This window comes from Oryctolagus cuniculus, chromosome 7 (assembly GCF_964237555.1).
Source record: "Oryctolagus cuniculus chromosome 7, mOryCun1.1, whole genome shotgun sequence".
NCBI lineage: Eukaryota > Metazoa > Chordata > Mammalia > Lagomorpha > Leporidae > Oryctolagus > Oryctolagus cuniculus.
The window spans coordinates 86,858,711-86,877,452 of record NC_091438.1 but is presented as its reverse complement, the minus strand read 5'-3'; the positions used below and the strand labels follow the sequence as shown (position 1 = coordinate 86,877,452).

Here is an 18,742-nt window from a genome sequence, read left to right as displayed (position 1 = left end):
TTTACTCTAATATAGAAAAGTAAACCATGTCATAAAAATTTTTTCTTTTCATTTTTTTTTTTTGAAATTGACAAAAAGTTTGGAGTTGTGGAAATCGGTTTTTCTAAACATTGTAACAACATATATAAAACAAAATGATATCTGTGGAGGAATGATAAGAAAAATATGTCTTGGTTTAGCCTATTTGCTCTGCTTCTTGTAGACTAAAGCTATGGATCTACCAGAGATAGCATAGTCTTCGCCTCAGAGCAGTGACTTTCAAGATACACTATGTACCAGCGTCTCCAATAAGCTATGAAAAGTAGACCCCTGGGGCCGGCGCTGTGGCAAGTGGGTTAACGCCCTGGCCTGAAGCATGGGCATCCCATAGGGGCGCCGGTTCTAGCCCTGCTGCTCCTCTTCCGATCTAGCTCTCTGCTGAGGCCTGGGAAAGCAGTAGAAGATGGCCCAAGTCCTTGGACCCCTGCACCTGTCGCTCCCCCTCTTCGTGGAGGAACGACACAAGACCCTGCCTAGGCTTCCTATCCGAGTCACGACACCATTATGTCGCTCCCCCTCTTCGTGGAGGAACGACACAGGACCCTGCGCTGTTCTTTTGTCTGCTCGGCCCTCCCCGGGTTTGCTGCTGGTTCTTCCCGGCTTGGCTACCGACCCTTCCACCTCTGTGGAAGGGCGGTTCCCCCTGCCACTTTCCCCACTTCCGCGGGGGAGCGGCACACCGCCGGCCGGCTCTCTCGGGGGCTGCACAGGTGTTCCTTCAGATAGATGTTCCTGGTGCATGTTGTCTCTCTCCTCCTTTATAGTCCTCTTCCACCAATCCCAACTCTGCTACCCACACGCCGAGTACGCTGCTCTCCTCCAATCAGGAACAGGTCCTGCTGTTTATTGGTTGAACTGGAGGCAGCTGTGTAGAAGCTGTTTCCTCCTCTCCCAGCGCCATATTGTGGGAGAGCAGATGCATAGAATAAGTCTTAATTCCAGTAACTTAGTCTAGTCCGAGTTGCTCCCAGTTGCTCCCCACATGCACCCACATGGGAGACCCAAAAGAAGCTTCTGACTCCTGGCTTCGGATCAGCACAGCTTTGGCCATTGCGGCCATATGGGGAGTGAACCATCCAACAGAAGATTTCTCTCTCTTTCTCTCTGCATCTCCTCTCTCTGTGTAACTCTGACTTTCAAATAAATAAATAAATCTTAAAAAAAAAAAAAAAGTAGGTTCCTGAGTCCAACTGGAAGGATTGTGACTCAGCAGGTTTGCATGAGGCTCAGAATTTTGGCCCTTGTTGTAGGCACCACAGGTAATGTGAGAAGGTAGTCCAGTCTCCTCACAAAACTCTGCCTTAGGAGAAATGGGACCACAAGCCACTCCCTCTTACTATGAACTAAAGAATCTTCAAGCTTGTGCACAGAGGTGATCTAATATCCAATGGTCCACGAAGTGAATATAACCAGGATCCATAATCAGAGGGAAAAGCCATCAGGACAATCATTCTTAATGAAAATAAATTATTTTTCATACTTAATTATGGGCAGGCATTTAACATAGCAGTTAAGACCTGCCTTGGGACTCCCCCCATTCCATATATGAGTGCCTGGGTTCAAGTCCTGGCTCTGCTCCAGATTCAGGCTTCCTTTTAACGCACACCCTGGTGAGCAACTGATGATGACTCAAGTTGTTGGGTCTCTGCCACCCAAGAGGAGACCTGGACTAAGCTTCCAGTCTTTAGTTTGGGCCTGGCCATTGGCAGGCATTTTGGGAGTAAACCAAGAGATGGGAAATCTCTCTCTCTCTCTCTCCTCCTTCTCTCTCCATCCCCCTTCCCTTTCAAATAAATAAAATAAATAAAAATTTAAACATATAATCAGTTTATTTATTTAAAGAATACTTAAGGAAATGTTAACTAATCCAATTTGGTCACATATTGAATACACAAAGAATTATCACACTGTACCCCATAAATACATATAATTAAAATTTTTAAAAATCCATCAACATTTATTTATTATATCATATATTTATTATATCATATTTTTATCTTTTATTATTTAATCAGACATCATGCATTTTAAAAAATTCTATTCAGCACTGTGCACCCTCTACAATGCTGGCATCCCATATGGGCGCCGGTTCAAGTTCCAACTGTTCCACTTCCAATCCAGCTCACTGCTAATATGCCTGGGAAAGCACAGAAACTGGTTCAAGTGCTAGGGCCCCTGCCACTCACATGGGAGACTTGGAAGAATGGCAGCCACCTGGGGAGTAAACCAGTGCATGGAAGATCTCTCTCTCTCTCTCTCTCTCTCTCTCCCCTCTCAATGTAATTCTGACTTTCAAATAAATAAATCTTCTTAAAAACATTCTTTTCATAAATTTTTCTGCCCTTCCCTCTTCCAAAAAGAGATTGGTCTCACCTTTTTATAGTTGCCATGCCTATGGTCCATTTCCCTGGGCTTTCAACTTCAGATTCAGCTTCAAGCATAAGAAAGAGTAGTTTGTGTAAAATGGATTTTTATAACACTTTTTATTTAACCTGAAAAGTGGACGATCGATATATTGACCTGATTGTACAGCAGCCAACTGGACACTAAACCCTCTTTTAAGGAAAGCACCACTCTGAGTGGCTAAACCCTGAGAGGTGGGGAGGATATGTAAACATTTCTGGCAAAATGCGATTCGCTTTGCTTTAACTTTGAAGCAGCCCTTTGAAGTACCATTTAGTAACTATTTCCTTAATATAAAGAGTATTATAAGTGATGGATCCTAATGACTACTAAGACATAAGTTCATTTCCATTTAAAGTGTGAACCACGCGCATTTGCTCAACCACAAAGAGTCAATCAGGAGGGAAGAACCACGAATTATAATTAGTTCAGCATCAACTTATCTACATGGAGCTCCTCTGCTCACTGAACTTCCTACTGCACAATATTCACTCCAAAGAGCTAACTCCATATCCCTTTGTTTCCTTTCTGGAACTTTTTTTTTTTGTTTCCTCTGCAAAAAAGTCAACAATTCAGCACAAAGGCATCAGGAGTCACGCTGACACGTTGTGACAGAATCACACATCTACACGGGATTCGTCCCATTCCGAAAACGCCTGACCAGCAAACGCCAGAGGCCACGCATCCAGCGTCACAGCCGGCGCGGCCTGAGAGACTTGCCCCTCAGAGTCCGCAACCTGCGGGCAAAGTTTCCTACTGCGGCCTGGGACAGAGGTGACAGAAAATGACAATGAGAGCAACCCTCGCTTTGCTCTTCCTTGGCCTCTTTGGGCTCCTGGAGGCAACAACCATCGCATGCAGAAATGAAGAAGGTGGCGCTGTGGACTGGTAGGTAAGGAGAGGTAGGGCTGGGCGCGCCCACAGCAAGCCAGCACATACGAGGCACACCGCGCTAATCCTAAGGAGAATTTCCACCCTGTTTCCTCTCTTCACAAAGAAGGGAAGTTCGTGTGCAAATGGGCCAATTTTGCAGGCAAGGGTAGGCTGCTGAATGAATGAGCTTGCCCCCCGAGAAAGAACTGGGTAGCCCCTCTCCGGCCTGACTCACTGCTCTGAGCAGGGCAAGGCTGGTAGCTACGGAAGTGGCACTGAGCTGCCAACTTCTGTCAGTTGGCAGTTCCCTTCATTTCCGCTGTGGCTTTTCCTGACAGAACTCTGCCAACATCCTTTCAGAGACTCACCAAGGAGAAAAAGCACGTGACATTTTCTAAAACTGGAGCACGCACGTCTCCTTGTGGGACTGAGCAGGAAGCCGTGGCCATACGCGGCCCTGTTTGATTACCTTTGGTTTGGTTGGCAGCACAGGCAGGTGCTGGAGCGAGTGGGAGGTCACCGGCCTCTTGTGCAATATTCGAGACTCTAAACCCAGGGTCGCATTATAGTCACGGGTTTTCTAAACTTTGCTCAATTTTTCACTCTTGCCTTTGGTGTTTGGGTTTGCCGTTATGTTTGGCATTTGGCTTTGTACAACCTTACTTCATCTTTTCGCAACTTAACGCCAGGCTCTGTGCTGAGCTTCGAAAATGCATGAATGGGAATAAAACATTGTTCCTGCCCTGAAGTAGCTCAGTTATGTGGTGAGGAAGAGGGGGAGTAGTGAGGGGTATAGAACCCAGAAGGCTTCTCTAAGGAAATAGTTTTTGAGCCATGTTTTAAGAGCAGTCAAGAAGTAGCTAGAAAACGAATGGAGACCCAAGGGTATCTCAAGGCAGTGGAAGAGAAATGAGAAAGTATACAGAGGCCAGGAGCAACATGGCAAGTTTGGAGTTGCAAGCAGTTTGGTAATGCTGGCGCTCTGGGAGAACTTGGGGAAGTGGCAGCGGGTGAAGCCAGAGAGGTTGGTGAGGGCTAAGTCAGGAAGGGCTTCCTGTGCTAAGTGCAGGGTTTGGATATGACATGGAAAGAGCTCCTGAAGGAACATGATATGGTGAGATTCGCATCTTTGGAAGCCCACTGGCTTAGAGACCAATGGAACTTTTGCAGCATTGCAGGTGGGGAGAGGTGTGAACCAAAGTGAAAGAAGTGATTGTGGACACAGAGAGGAGAGGGCACAAAGAAGGCTTGGTGATGGGTGAGTTGCTGAGAGTGGGAGGAAGGGAAAGGGAATGCTGACTTTTAAGTTTCTGCCTCTGGGAGGGACTGCATGAATCTAGGTTCTCTAATAGCGTGGGATGGGCAGATTTAGAACAAAATATAAAATTTGTTTCAAAATATGGAGTTAAAGGTTTCTGAGACACCTTTGTGTTTAGGTTTATCTGAACCTCTAAGAGAAGCCCGAGCTAGAAAAGGATTCAGGAATTTCCAGTGTATTATTGGAGGCAGTCACTCAGGGAAAACGTTTAAAAATGCACACTGACAGTCCAACAGCCCCTTCAGAGTTGGACCACCAAATTGTGATAGACATGTCAAATTTATTTTTGTCACATGGCAGCAAACATGTTACTCAGCAATATCTGTAGGAGAGAATATAAGCAACTTGTGGCCCAGCTGCTACAAGTTACTGAGAAAGTTAAACAGCGGAGGCCATCGAGTTAACCCCGGAGAATTTCATGTTTCCTGCCACACGTGAGGACCTAGCCCTGTGAAGAAGAAAGAAAAGCAGGGCAGGAGAGAGTCGACTGAAACAGGAATGTGTCCCTGAGAAGACCCTCGTGGAGAGTGTGACACTCTTAGGGGTATCTATTACGTGGTAATAGTGCATGTGTGATGTTATGGGGTTGACTGAGCATTCCCAGGTTAATGATGAAGCATGCAATTAGTAAATATTGGCTAAGACAATGGTTCCTAACTGAGAAGACTTTTGACACTGTCTGGGAACATTTTTCATCATCAAACACTCAGGGAAACTACTGGCATCTAATCGGTGGAGGCCAGGAGTCCTACAATGCACAGGGCAGCTTCCACAAAGAAAGAACAAGCTAGCTCAAAGTGTGAAAAGAGCACACTGAGAACCTCTGGGTGATGGGATCCAAGAATGACAGTGCTATACATGCCTACCCGCCTGTGCTCCGAGTGCCGTCCAAAGTAGCTATACATACTGGAAACACTAGTGACGGAAAGAAAAGGCCTAGTTGGCTGTTCCTGGCCCTGAATCATCACTGCTTTGCATTCTAATAAACTGAGCTGAAGAACATGACTTAAGCCCAAGATTCAGGGTGCGCCCATGTACTCTGAAGCCCAAACCTAAATCCCAATTCAGCCAACCAGTTGCAAAGAGCACTTTCAGACAAAGAGCATCTAAACTTTCTCTAGTTCAGGGCTGGACCATGGCCTCTCCCCACTGCAGCCTCCTGGACTGTGGAAGCAGCAAAGAAAGCCATTGTCTATGTATAGATACTTTCCCTTCAGGGTGGAGAAAGAGAAAGACAGATTGAGCAAACCCTTTCCCTTAGAGGTCTTCTGTGAAACATGAAGTAGAGGTGCCTTTAAGAGTTTGACATGACAGCCACCAGGAAAGCAGTCAACAGATGTTAGTGATTAACAATCATTTTCTTTTTTAGGTTTACCTTTTATAAGTTACCTAAAAGGCAAGACAAGGAAGATGGAGAGACGGGGTTAGAATACCTGTACCTAGACTCTACCATTAGAAGCTGGAGGAGAAGTAAGCAACTAATGAACAGCACCAAGAGTGTTCTGGGAAGAACACTGCAGCAGCTATATGAAGCAGATGCCTCTGAGGTATGGGGTACTTCATCATTCATTTGAATCATAAAATACTTAAAACAGAATTCAAGGCTTCCAGAACAGCTATGGAAACTTATTTTATCTGCACATCTTCCAGTCCCAGTAACTTGAAGTAAGCCAGCTCAGACTTAGCCTAGGACAACTGTCTGAATCAGTCTGACTGATAGCTTGGGAAACAGTCATCATACTCTACAGTGATGCCAAATTATTGGTCCACTTGGCATCACATCCAGTGATATCACTAGGTAAAGTGTGAACTAATTGTATATTCAAGTCTTCTGGCTGTCAACCCTTCTGCCAATCCACTCAGTGCTTGCTAACCTATCCACCTAAAAGTCATATTGGGGGTGAGCCCTCTCCCACTGCCAGGCAGCATAGATCTATGACCAGTAGACCCTGAGTTATGGGTTGTCTGTGCCACGGTGTTGATGAGTGGTGATGATACAAGGATAAGGTATTCCTTTTAATTAATTATTTTCAAAATGATAGGTTGACAACTAGACATCTACTTCAGGGTTCGCGAACTAACTTGCCTGAATGGAGATTAATCCTGCTATCTGGACTTCATCAGGCAGTGAGCTAACCAGCCAAAGAGAGCTAGTTATGTAGGCCTGCTGGCAGCTTCCCAATATTCCGGAGCCATCTGTTGTTCAGTGACAAGATACTGCTTTCCAAACAAGGGTGACTAGGAAAATCAACCAGTAACCAGCTTCCAATTACACTTTTGTATGCATGTCCTAACAATAACTTACAGAGAAGCAAATCTATAAAATGATTCCATTCCTACAATATGATGGGCTCTGTGCTTGACCTTTGCACATGTCGAGCAATTTAATGCCCACAATACTGTTTTGGCCTCTAGCAATACTGGACATGTGAGTCTGAGTATTTATGCAAAATGTGTAGGGAGCTGTCACTGTGTGTAGTAGTAGTCATTTTATTCACCAGTCATTAAGACCAGACTTCAGAGACAAGCTACAAAATTAAAACTGGGTTGTAGCCTTATGAGTGCATGTAATGTGCCAAGCACTGTTCTGGGTGCTTTTAAAAATTATTTCATCTTGGGTCCACCATTGTGGTGTAGCAGGTAAACCCTCCACTTGCGATGCCAGCATCTCATATGGGTGCCAATTGACTCTTGGCTGCACCACTTTCAATCCAACTCCCTGTTAATGCACCTAGGAAAACAGCAGAGGATGACCCAAGTACTTGGGCCCCTGCACCCACATAGGAAACACAGATAAAGCTCCTGGCTCCTGGCTTTGGCATGGCCCAAACCTGCATATTGAGGCCATTTAGGGAGTAAATGGCAGCAGATGGAATATCTCTCTCTCTCTCTCTTTCTCTGAGTTTCAAATAAATAATCTTTAAAAAATATTTAGTCTCAACTATATGCAACCCTGTTTCAAATAAACATACTAGTACGTAAAATAAAAAATTGCCTATAGCTTCTTCTGCCTTCTAAGGCTACAGTGGGGATCAGGAGCATAGCCCATGGATAAGAAGATAAATGCTGTGTTGTTGTCTTCTCCATCACAGGGACTGAGAGGAAGGGAAGAGGAATGGTGACATTGGAAAGCCTCTGCCCTTTACCTTGGCTGGAGTAGACAGTTCTTAGTGTGACAGAATACAATAATGATCTGTGTAGGTACTGAGTCCGCTCCAGAGCCTAGGAAGGAGAAAGAATTAAACTACTCTGCAAAATACAAAAAGGTGGAAGGAATAAAAAAAAAAAAACTGCAAGAAAACAGAGGGAAATTGGAAGGGGACATCATGGTGAAGGAGTTAAGGCTGCGCCATGACAAAATACGCCAAATTGGCATACTGATTATTTCATAGTAAAATTCTTCCAGGAACTATACTTCAGAAATGGTCACTTGGCCTATCATTATTTCCTAAATGCAACAAGCTGTAAAGATTCTTTGGGAAGGAATGTCCTTCATATAGCAAGACCAGAAAATAGCCTTGATCCCCAGAGCTCAGTAACCAGGCCTACAATGAGCCTTCTCTTCCACTATCTTCAATACTCCCTCCCCAGTATATGCTTAGTAAGGTCCTTAAAATGTTCTGCCCCAGACCAGAGAGCCACTTTTTTCTGTCATTCCTTCACAAATTGACAGCTTGTTGTCTAAAAAGTATAAAGGCATCAGGCTTTGGTTATTTCTTCAGACTTTACTCTTTGAGGAAGATCTCCATGTATATGTAAATTTAATATAATGTGCTTTTCTCAATCAACTCTTGAATTAGCTGAGTTCCTAATCAAGCCAAAGAGCCTACATTAGAGCTTGGGGGTTGGGGGAGGAGGGTGGCAGGTAGTGGGGATCTCTCCTGACCCTATAGTGGTGACCTAAAACCATTAAATGTTTCTTACGTTCAGTGAAGTCCACTCACACACAATGCCCTGACTGGTTGGTTGTGGGAAGAAAATGACAGGAAAGGGGCTATTTCCATGTCTTACTGGGGAGGAGACAAAGAAGCGAGCAACAACAGTGAGCAATATCCAGGTGAGACAGAGTTATTTGGAAGCTAAACTGTGCACCAGAAATGGCAGCACTGCCCTAACTCCCCCATCCCCTGGCCTGCAATCAAACACCTAACAGGGTAGAATGTAAGATCAGACCAACTAGTTTTAAATCTAAATGTCAAGGTGACCAAGTTCAATAGCTTGGTGTCATTTGGAATTATTTCCTTTCTTTTGCCTTTGCAAATAAGAGCCTTCTATACGCCCTCATAATAACAATTCTCAAACTATGTGTACTATAAACCACACCCACGTGAGTATAGTCACCGTTAGACTGAGGGGCACAGACTGTACCCTTCTTGTTCAACACCCAACAGTCAAAACAATGCTCACTGTATGTGTTAAAGCAATAGCAAGGTCCAAGGCACACACCTGCATCTCCCTATTCTTTAAAAAAATATATTTTATTTGCTTACTTGAGAGGTAGAGCTACAGAGAGAGGGAGAGACAGATAAAGGTCTTCCACCCAGCCTTCTCTGGGTTTTCCATGTGGGTACAGGGCCCAAGCACTTTGAGCCATCCTCCACTGCCTTCCCAGGCCACAGGCAGAGAGCTGGATCAGAAGAGGAGCAACCAGGACACCAACGGGCGCCCACATGGGATGTCGGTGTGCAGGCGGAAGCTTAACCTGGTATGCCACAGCACCGACCCCACTCCCTGTTCTTAAGATGCATGATCTTTTTCCTTTACCAATAAACTCTCTTCCTACCAGGCCTACAGCACATTCAGCTTTAGTTGGCTGTTATAGTCCTGGTTGGAATAATAAGTACTGTCTATTAGAAACATAAACTTCCTCACCAGATCTTCTCAGAGCCCCTCCACATTGCACCCTGAAGGCACACAAATGGTCTCATTACTACGTACAGCTCTGGTAGTTCATAGATAACTGTGCGAGTTCTCTAGAGAAGGATGACACACATGCCATTGTGTAGCTATAGTCAATTAAGGGAAATGAAGGTGAGAAAGCAGTTTTTCCTAAATGGTAGCCAGAGTGCTACACAGACTCCATTGTACATTTTAAAATTATGTCAAAGAAGTGACTGCAAATGACTCAATTATTAGTTTTTTTCTGAGAGATAAGAAAAGGGCTGTTTTTTCTTTAAGGAAAGGGCTGTCCTTTCCTGTTTTTATTATGTCACTGAGTTTTTTTTTGTTTTAATATCAACATTACTGGCTTCAAGAAAAGTCACTGCAACATGACACAAATGAAATGGAACCACCGAGAACAAATGTAAGTAAATTTCCAAAGTATGACCAACAGACACTATCAAAATAGTAGCTTTATTTTGACTCAAAGATTTGGCTAACTCTTTGCAGAATGGACTTGTATTTTACTTTACCAGAGGAGATTCACTATCACACGTTAAATTTCACCACCTTTTCCAAGCAGGAATATCAAGTTAGAAAAATGAAATGACACTGAGAAACTGATCACAGAAAAATTATCCAATATCCGGAGGCAAGGGGGAGCAGCTAATGAGAAACCCTGATTAAATACAAAGCTATGACCAAGCAGTGAAGCACCAAGTGGGCAGAGGAAATCAGCTCCTGACAGCCAGTTCTACATTGTGCCTGTAATATCAATGGAGAAAAAAACAGGTGTAATCCCTGCTTGATTGTTTCGACCTCGTTTCCTGGACAAATAATTCAGTACTGTTTTATCATACACTGGCTTCTTTATCAGAAACATGGCTCCAAAATAATCAAGAAAAAAAGGAAGACTACCTTCACCACAGATCCACAATTCATGGGGGCCCTGTCACATGAGCTGAAGCCATGCATGGTTGGGAATGGACTTCCTTTCCTCCTGTTACGCATGGGACAGAGTTCATATCAATGGGGAAGCTGCCCACCAGGAGAACGGATGACTTCTCATGTGTATTAATGAAAGCTCTGTATTGCAAGCTGAGCAGCTGGTAGAAATGTTGTGAGCATTTGAGAGTGGAAGACTTATGCCATTGTAACCCTAATATATTCCTGCAGAGTAACCGTACAGCCTATCTAATATACAATGATGCAGTCCCTAAATCTGTGAATTACAGCAGAAAGTACGGACACACCAAAGGTATGACAGAGGCTCTTAGTTTCTCTTTCCTATTGAAAACCAACATTTTCTTAAACATTTCATCTTGAATAGTCTCATACCAGAAAGATAGCTTTTATTCTTAATGCTTTGTTTAAAAATATGATTTCTATATCACAGAATATAACTATACAGTTTGACATGGAAATCCCTTTCTCAGGAACCCCATTTTATTTCTCTCTCTCTATACACACACACACACACACACACACGTATATGTTTTAGGGCACAAATCAAATTACTGACTATTGAGAATACTCAAACATACATACACATACACATACTGCAAGTTTATTTGTATGTATATGTATGTGTATATGTGTAGTGTGTGTAGTCAGACTGATTTACTATTTTTTAAAGATTTATTTATTTATTTGAAAGGCAGATTTACAGAGAGGCAGAGGCAGAGAGAGAGAGAGAGATCCTCCATCTTTTGGTTCACTCCCCAAACAGCCGCAACAGCCAGAGCTGGGCCAATCCAAAGCCAGGAACCAGGAGCCAGGAGCCTCTTTTGGGTTTCCCATGCAGGTGCAGGGGCCCAAACACTTGAGCTATCTTCCACTGCTTTCCCAGGTCTTGAAGAGAGCTGGATCGGAGTGGAGCAGCTGAAACTCTAACTGGCACCACTATGGAATGCCGGCACTGCAGGCAGCGTCTTTACCCACTACGCCACAACATCGGCCCCAGAATGATTGGCTATTCACATTGAGTAAAAGTCACACTTCTTAATGTAAACATTTTTTTAAAAAAAGCACTTTTAAATTGTTTTATAGAATAGCAATTTTGCTATTGTAGATTATGTTATATATTATTATTATATAGTAATTTTTATTATATTAACTTAACATTATGCATTTATACATAATGCAGTATATATATGCATTAGAGAAAATTCCAAAATGTAAGTAAACAAAAAAATCTGTAATACTAATAACCCATTAGATAACTATACTTGATCTTTTCTACTTTTTCTAAAAATGTTTCTTAAAACATTTTATGAAACAAGTGTAATGGCTATTTTTGAACATTTTTTCAACTTCACACTCATGAATAACTTTCTGTGGCAATATATTTTCCCCATAAGATCCTAAACACAAATGCCTTTGGGGACAGGCCGGTAATGTCAGCAGGTGAAGTGGATGGAAGTAGCAGGTGACTACAGGATACACACTCACTTGAAAGGGGGCAGTTATTTCTCACTTGCCTTATAGGGATGCAATTTCTCAGGAAATGTTAAAAACTAGTATTTATGGAAAACTGTTCCAGTTTTTACATGTTGGCAAGAAGCTTAAAGGTTTAAAAACACTCTGCAAGTCTAGCAAAATGTACTGGTTATGGCCCATGGGCTGCCAGTTTGCAATCTCTGATTTAGAATACGATCTGCAATGGCTGTCGAAAGTCATGAGCCTTTAAAACTTTGGATGGCCCTACTTAGGTGGAAACCAGCAATTCTGATAACATGCCACATTCTCCAATCTTTCGTCTAGCAACCTCCAACCATTACTCCTATTCCCCTTTATTAGCTGCTACAAGGGTTTGGAAAAATGCTAGAAAGAGAATGAGGCCTAATGCCAAGTCAGGGAGAGGGGCAGGTTGGTTCTGTTGCCAACAGATGCTGGATCATGCTGCGACATTCAATCCAGAAGGTTAGGATTTCAGCAAAGTGTGACTGTCAGCTGAGCGGAGGAGAGCACCTGAAGGTCATCCAGCTGATAAGCAACACAACTTTCAACATTTTCCCCTTCACCATAGGCCTTGAACCTAAAGAGCAACTCTGAGAAGTTGCTGTTTGAAAAAGAAATAGCTAGTACGCATTTGGTTTCCAGTCTAATGTTAAGGTAAACATGAATGGGTTGACTTACATTCACTAATTTGCATGGTTAAATGCAAACTGGAAAGTCCAGTTACCATACCAAATCTATCCCTCGAGATCTGCAAACACGGAAATAGTTGTAGGTGCCTGCTGGACAGGCATTTTTTCCCATGTCACAAAATGATGAAAATCTTTTTATTTTTCTCCTTTCTGGCTTTCATGTTGTTTTGCTCTGGAGGTTTTTGCAAAACGTAATTGAGTAGGAAACTTCAGCAAGGCTTCCTTTTTTCCCCTCGTTGCCTCTTTTATCAGGCTTGTAGAACTGAGTGACTCTTCTGGCAATAAATGAACACCAGTTTCTTAAAACAAAATACTGCAAGCACATTTCTTCATTTCATATTTTCTTTTTTAGCTCTGTTTTAAGCCAGTTTTTGAAACTGGCTTAGCTGCTTAGCAGTAGACACTATCTGAAGCTTGCCAGGTGACTGGATAGCTTTACAAGGTCAAATTCCAATTTAGCAAATTTGCATTCTGCCAAAACAAATTTTCCTTGTAGTTTCAACATGAAATTCCTCTTAACTCTTCACAGGGTGGCTGCCCTGGCTCCCATTTTGTGGTGACTTATTATCAGTAATGGAGAAACACGCTATGTGCCTGAATTGTTTTTGAAATCTTTAAAATGTGAGCATGGTCCTCGTGATTATTAGCTTAATCAAACATTAGCCCAAAGCATAAACAGACTTGCCTGTTGCAGCTTTGAACCCTGTTTTAAAAGGAGTGTTGTCTTTCTGATGTGTCTGCATGGAATATATCTTTGGTAGGCTTACTGCTGTGGAACGGAGCCCAGGGATTCTGGCTGATTCATTCTATTCCTCGGTTTCCTCCGATTCCAGAAGAAGGCTATGCTTATCCGACCACAGGGAGACGCAATGGACAAAGCGGCATCTGCATAACTTTCAAGCACCGCCAGTATGAAGCCATAGGTAACACTAGGGGATGTGAAAAAAGAGAAAGCAAGCTCGAAGAAGGGCTCTGAATTGTAAAACAAAGATGTCCCCTCATTTGTTAATCTATTCATAGACGCTCTAATAGCTACGAAGGGCTTTGCCATGGTGAGACACTGGGCAGGCTCATTTATTGGGCTTCAGGTCCTGGGGTACCCATGAAGTCACTGAAGTGGATCAGGGGCAATAGTTGCAAATGTATTCCTGGGCCAGCAATCTAGACAGATGTTGCATGCAAAGTGGGGAAGAGTGAAAAACTAGGCTGTTGACCCCTCCTTAGCTCTATATAAAGGCCTCCACTTCATGGTATTGTGGTGCTACAGGAATACAAGCCTAATAATTAGAAATCTTGGTTTTTTCACAAGAAAGTAGAAGGAGTGGAGGGGGGAGAGGGAGAGAGAGGAAGGAAGAGAGAGAGAAAGAAAAAAAAAGAGAGAAATACAGATTTTTAAATATGCACTCAATCTTGTTTTTCATTTTTTAAATTTTGCAGACCACATGTTGTATACACTGGCAATATAACACTTTCTTGTTAGATGATCTTCAAGTTTAAAAGAAAAAAACCAAAATACTTAGACTTAGCAAACTATGGTGGAGAAGGAGGGAAAGTGGGAACACTGTTTAGTCAATCACCTTTTACTGAGGCATTTGCTACAGTCATTGAAGAGTGACTTGTCTAGAGGTTTAGAGAATGTTTCTCATCAAATTTCCACCTTTTGGGAAGGACATTGAGCCTCTTACCTAAGTCAAGCTCTAATCTAACCAGTTGAATTCATCAAATAATTGGAGAGCAGAACAGCATAGAGTAGATAGGTGTACAAGCTGATAGTGATGATTCTTTCTTCTTCTTTTTTTTTTTTTTTTTTTTTTTTTTTTTTTTTGACAGGCAGAGTAGACAGTGAGAGAGAGAGACAGAGAGAAAGGTCTTCCTTTTGCCGTCGGGTCACCCTCCAATGGCCGGCGCACTGTGGCCGGCGCACCACGCTGATCCGTTGGCAGGAGCCAAGTACTTCTGGTCTCCCATGGGGTGCAGGGCCCAAGCACTTGGGCCATCCTCCACTGCATTCCTGGGACACAGCAGAGAGCTGGCCTGGAAGAGGGACAACCGGGACAGAATCCGGCGCCCCGACCGGGACTAGAACCCGGTATGCCGGCGCCACAAGGCGGAGGATTAGCCTAGTGAGCCGCGGCACCGGCCTGTGATGATTCTTGATCCTAGATGATCAGTACAAGGAGTGTTGTACTTTTCTATATGCAAATATTGGAGAAAAAAATATGACTTCCAAGGCCAGATTACCTGGTTTTGGTTATCAACTACATCAGTTACAAGTTTTATAACATTGCATGTTATCACATAAAGTCTCATTTAATTCATCTATAAAATAAGGACAATGATAATAGAATTTACCTAATCAAATGTTTTAGGAAGATTAAATGAGTAAATTCAAGTAAAACTCACGGAACAAAGTCTAGAAAGTAGGAGGTACTCCTTGGGTGCCGGTTATTTTAACCAAAAGTAACTTAAAAGCTACCTTTTTAAAGACAGTGTTGCCAACCAACAAATCAACCTAGTTGGAAGTACTGCTATAGAACCCCAAAAGCTGGGTTCACCCACCCAACAGGCACTAAGTCAATCACTGACATCATTGCCATATAGTGGGTGTTTATTTCTAAGTGCAGAACACGATCTGGGCAGCTTTTGCTTAATTCCCAGGCTCCCCCGGGAAGGTTAGGATTAGAAGTGAAGCTTCCTATAGATTGTAAATGGGGCTGAGAGGAGCATGTTCAGCTCATGTCCAAGTTCCTGGTTGATCACTGGTGCTCATCACTTTCCTTTGATTGGTCAGGGATGCTGTGCTCTGTAGGGAATTTTACGGTGGCCAGGTGGGCTTCAGTGGTCTGCAGGTTACATAAGTGGTTCCAGACCTGGAACTTCCCTTCCTGCACCTGGAATTCCCCTAAACAAACGCCTCTGGACAAGACTGGCTAACAAAGCCTTGCTGGAGAGGGAAATGGTTTCTTGAGTCTGGCGATTAGAACCTTGTAGGGCCAGCTGTACAACTCTCTCAATCCAGAGAATTCCTCTTGATAAAGGCAGGCAAGGACACCTTGCACTAAGGGAGACAGATGAAAGGCTTGGTCCTGCCTTTACATTATAGGGGTTGGGTACGGTCTCAAATGTGTTTGAGTTTTTTCTTTCGTTTTGTTTTTTAAACCACAACATGACATATAATATCAACAGGCATTTCCATTTGTGTCTAAATTCTCAAAATTTCTTTATCTGTCTCGATTCAGCTTCTCAGCTCCTGGTGTGCAATCCAAACATCTATAGCTGTTCCATCCCAGCCACCCTTCTCCAGGAGCTCAGCCACATGGCCCGGCTCTGCACTACGGCCAGCTCCCGGGAGAGTCCCGTCCGCCGTGTCGCCACACTGCGGTCGGCCCAGGGACACAGTTTCCTCCATTTTGCAAAGTCTGATTCTTTCCTGGACGGTATGAAAGACCATCCCCAGACAATGTGCTATATAACCCTGCTGTTGGACTCACTATGGATTGTTTAAAGCAAATGTTCTAATTGTTTGGGGGAAGATCAATAGCAAAGAAAAGAGCAAATAGGAATGAAAGGGAAGAGGGCAGTCAAGGATCCATTCAAACATTTGCCTTCTCCATCTGAATAGCAGCATTGCTGATCCAGCCAGAGAAGTATCTCACAACCACAGAGCCGTAAGTCAGTGACAACTCACAGGCTGAGCCCCTGCTGGGCCTGCGGCCCCTGCCACGTCTCTCCTTCCATTCTCTTTTGCAGGTCATCCTCTTGTGACTACTCTTTAGGTGATGGGGTTGCCATATCATCCTCTATCTTTTCTGATCTCACTCTGCATACCCAAGCTGGCCAATTCCAATGAGGTGTCAGGTGATCCCTGATTCTGGATCCACTGTAGACCTCTGCACTGACTGATGAATTCCACAGCAAGTGGAATACTGCTGTGCAGAGGTGGTACAACCACATCAGAGCCAGCAGGCTAAGCTCATCTCATCACCATCCTCCACAATTCTATTTCTTTTCTAGTACTCTCTACACTTGCCCACACATTCTAGACCCCTTATTTTTCAGTAAACTTCAGATCTTTAATGACTCTGACATTTACCTTATCACCAGATTCTTTGCGACAGCTAAGACCACTCCTGTTTTTTTTTTTTAACTTTTATTTAATGAATATAAATTTCCAAAGTACGGCTTATGGATTACAATGGCTTCCCCCCCATAACGTCCCTCCCACCCGCAACCCTCCCCTTTCCCACTCCCTCTCCCCTTCCATTCACATGAGGATTCATTTTCGATTCTCTTTTATATACAGAAGATCAGTTTAGCATACATTAAGTAAAGATTTCAACAGTTTGCTCCCACACAGAAACATAAAGTGAAAAATAATAGATGATTTTTTAAATGATGATGAACCACTCCTGTTTTTATTGTCTCAGTGACATTGTATTTTGCTTCTCTCCTCTGTAACTCCTCCCTCCCAATTCATACTACACATTCCCTCTCAACTAATGTTTATGATCATCAATCAGTTTCTGTTAATTCCTTACTAACATACCCTTAAAAATTCCCCCACTTATTTTAGAAAAATCTAAATGTAATCCATTTTAGTATGGCTTCCTAAGACCCCCCCCCCCCCAGGAACTAGCCCCTGTTTCAGAGGCATAGAGTCCCCAAATGACATGATTACTTCTCCAGGCTTACTCTTTCCAATGGTCTTTTCAGGGCAAAAGTCACATTGCTCCCTTGGTTATATGGAACAGAAGACGTTTGCAGACACCAGTGTCATCATCGTAATGATAACAATGTTCTTTTCATATCAATTTAGCAAGCACAAATGGTCTCCCATCAACTATCAATTACACTGTTATTATTGTGCATGTGACATAGCAAGTGTCACATATATTCCTGAGGATATATTCCCTGATTTCTCTCAGTGTAAATACCATACTCACTGTGTTTCTCCTTCTAAACCCTAGACATTTTTGCAGCCTGGATGGCTCAACATTTGAAGACACACTTGCTAACAGAAACCTGGCAGCGAAAAAGGCAAGAGCTTCCTTCAAACTGCTCCCTTCCTTACCATGTCTACAACATCAGAGCAATTAAGATATCTCGAAGATCTTACTTCAGTTCTTACCAGGATCATTCCAAATGGTGTGTTTCCCAAAAGAGCACCAAAAATCACTGGACATGTATTGGAGACCTAAATCGGAGCCCACACCAAGCTCTCCGAAGTGGAGGATTCATTTGTACCCAGAATCAGCATATTTATCAAGCATTTCAAGGATTAGTTTTATATCATGAGAACTGTAATTAAACTTGTTGAAAGGATGCATACATGAGTACTATCATTGAAAGCATTGCTATTAGGCCTTCTTCCATTAGAACCATTCTTTATAAACTACAAGCAATAATCCACCCACCATCAGATAAAACACATTTATTGGGTTTGCTATTTTATTTGCCAATCAGTGGTGATTTATCTACTTTATATTTACATATCATAAACACATTATAAACTTTCATAAATAACTAAGATGAGAATAGAGGGAATGAAATGTTTTCTAGATTAGTCAATTCCCATTGTACATGGAAGTGGCTTGCCTGGTCAGCTCATAGATTAAAATTCAACCCCTTCACAAAGACTTCCCTCTCTACTTCTTTTTTTTTTTTTTTTTTTTTTTTTTAAGAAAAAGCATTACTTCTGTACTTCCATACTATTTGGTCACATTTCTCCTATGTTCTTCTTTATGTCCTTGTAGTTGCTACCTACTATTTATATGACTTTGGGCAATTCATCGAAATTCTCCAGGTCCTGATTTTTTTTTTCATATTTGGGTATGCTCAAGCATGCAGCGAAGGACCAAGTGCTTGACTGACATTGAAAAAATCAGGCAAGCTGAGGCTTGTGCTTAGTGTAGTAGGCTAAGCCTCCACCTGCAGTGCCGGCATCCTATAGAGGCACTGGTTCATGTCCCAGGTACTCGTCTTCTGATCCAGCTCTCTCTCTTATGACCTGGGAAAGCAGCAGAAGATGGCCCAAGTGCTTGGGCTCCTGCGCCCACGTGGGAGACCTGAAAGAAGCTCC

At 42.9% G+C, this 18,742-nt stretch overlaps 2 protein-coding genes across 10 annotated transcripts in view; one reads left to right on the top strand and one right to left on the bottom strand.

Moving 5' to 3' along the window:
- LOC100009266 (uricase) overlaps window positions 1-2,433 on the bottom strand; it is a gene marked incomplete at its 5' end in the record, with an annotated part of 40,399 nt that extends 37,966 nt beyond the window's left edge. The window contains 1 exon segment of the mRNA NM_001128073.1: window positions 2,414-2,433. Within this exon segment, the coding sequence (NP_001121545.1) occupies window positions 2,414-2,429 (16 nt within the window).
- Window positions 2,434-2,834: 401 nt separating this feature from the next.
- On the top strand, window positions 2,835-18,299 carry DNASE2B (deoxyribonuclease 2 beta). Of its 9 annotated transcripts, XM_070078154.1 has the most exons (7): window positions 2,899-3,334; window positions 4,486-4,573; window positions 6,003-6,180; window positions 10,691-10,772; window positions 13,425-13,586; window positions 15,903-16,100; window positions 17,631-17,991. In XM_070078154.1, exons 3-7 carry the CDS (start codon window positions 6,115-6,117, stop codon window positions 17,969-17,971), a joined length of 849 nt encoding a protein of 282 aa, XP_069934255.1. In that variant the 5' UTR covers window positions 2,899-3,334; window positions 4,486-4,573; window positions 6,003-6,114; the 3' UTR covers window positions 17,972-17,991. The 9 variants fall into 9 exon arrangements, with proteins under 9 accessions (XP_069934254.1, XP_069934252.1, XP_069934257.1 ...); XM_070078151.1 differs by lacking the exon at window positions 4,486-4,573 and having other exon boundaries at window positions 2,864-3,330; XM_070078152.1 differs by lacking the exon at window positions 4,486-4,573.
- Window positions 18,300-18,742: the final 443 nt, after the last annotated feature.

Excerpts from the sequence above, each read along its gene's own strand:
- DNASE2B (XM_070078151.1), top strand. The coding sequence starts at position 3,227 with ATGACAATGAGAGCAACCCTCGCTTTGCTCTTCCTTGGCCTCTTTGGG. Across the intron at positions 10,773-13,424 it reads AAAGTACGGACACACCAAAG|GCTTACTGCTGTGGAACGGA; the intron begins GTATGACAGAGG and ends TATCTTTGGTAG. Across the intron at positions 13,587-15,902 it reads CCGCCAGTATGAAGCCATAG|CTTCTCAGCTCCTGGTGTGC; the intron begins GTAACACTAGGG and ends GTCTCGATTCAG.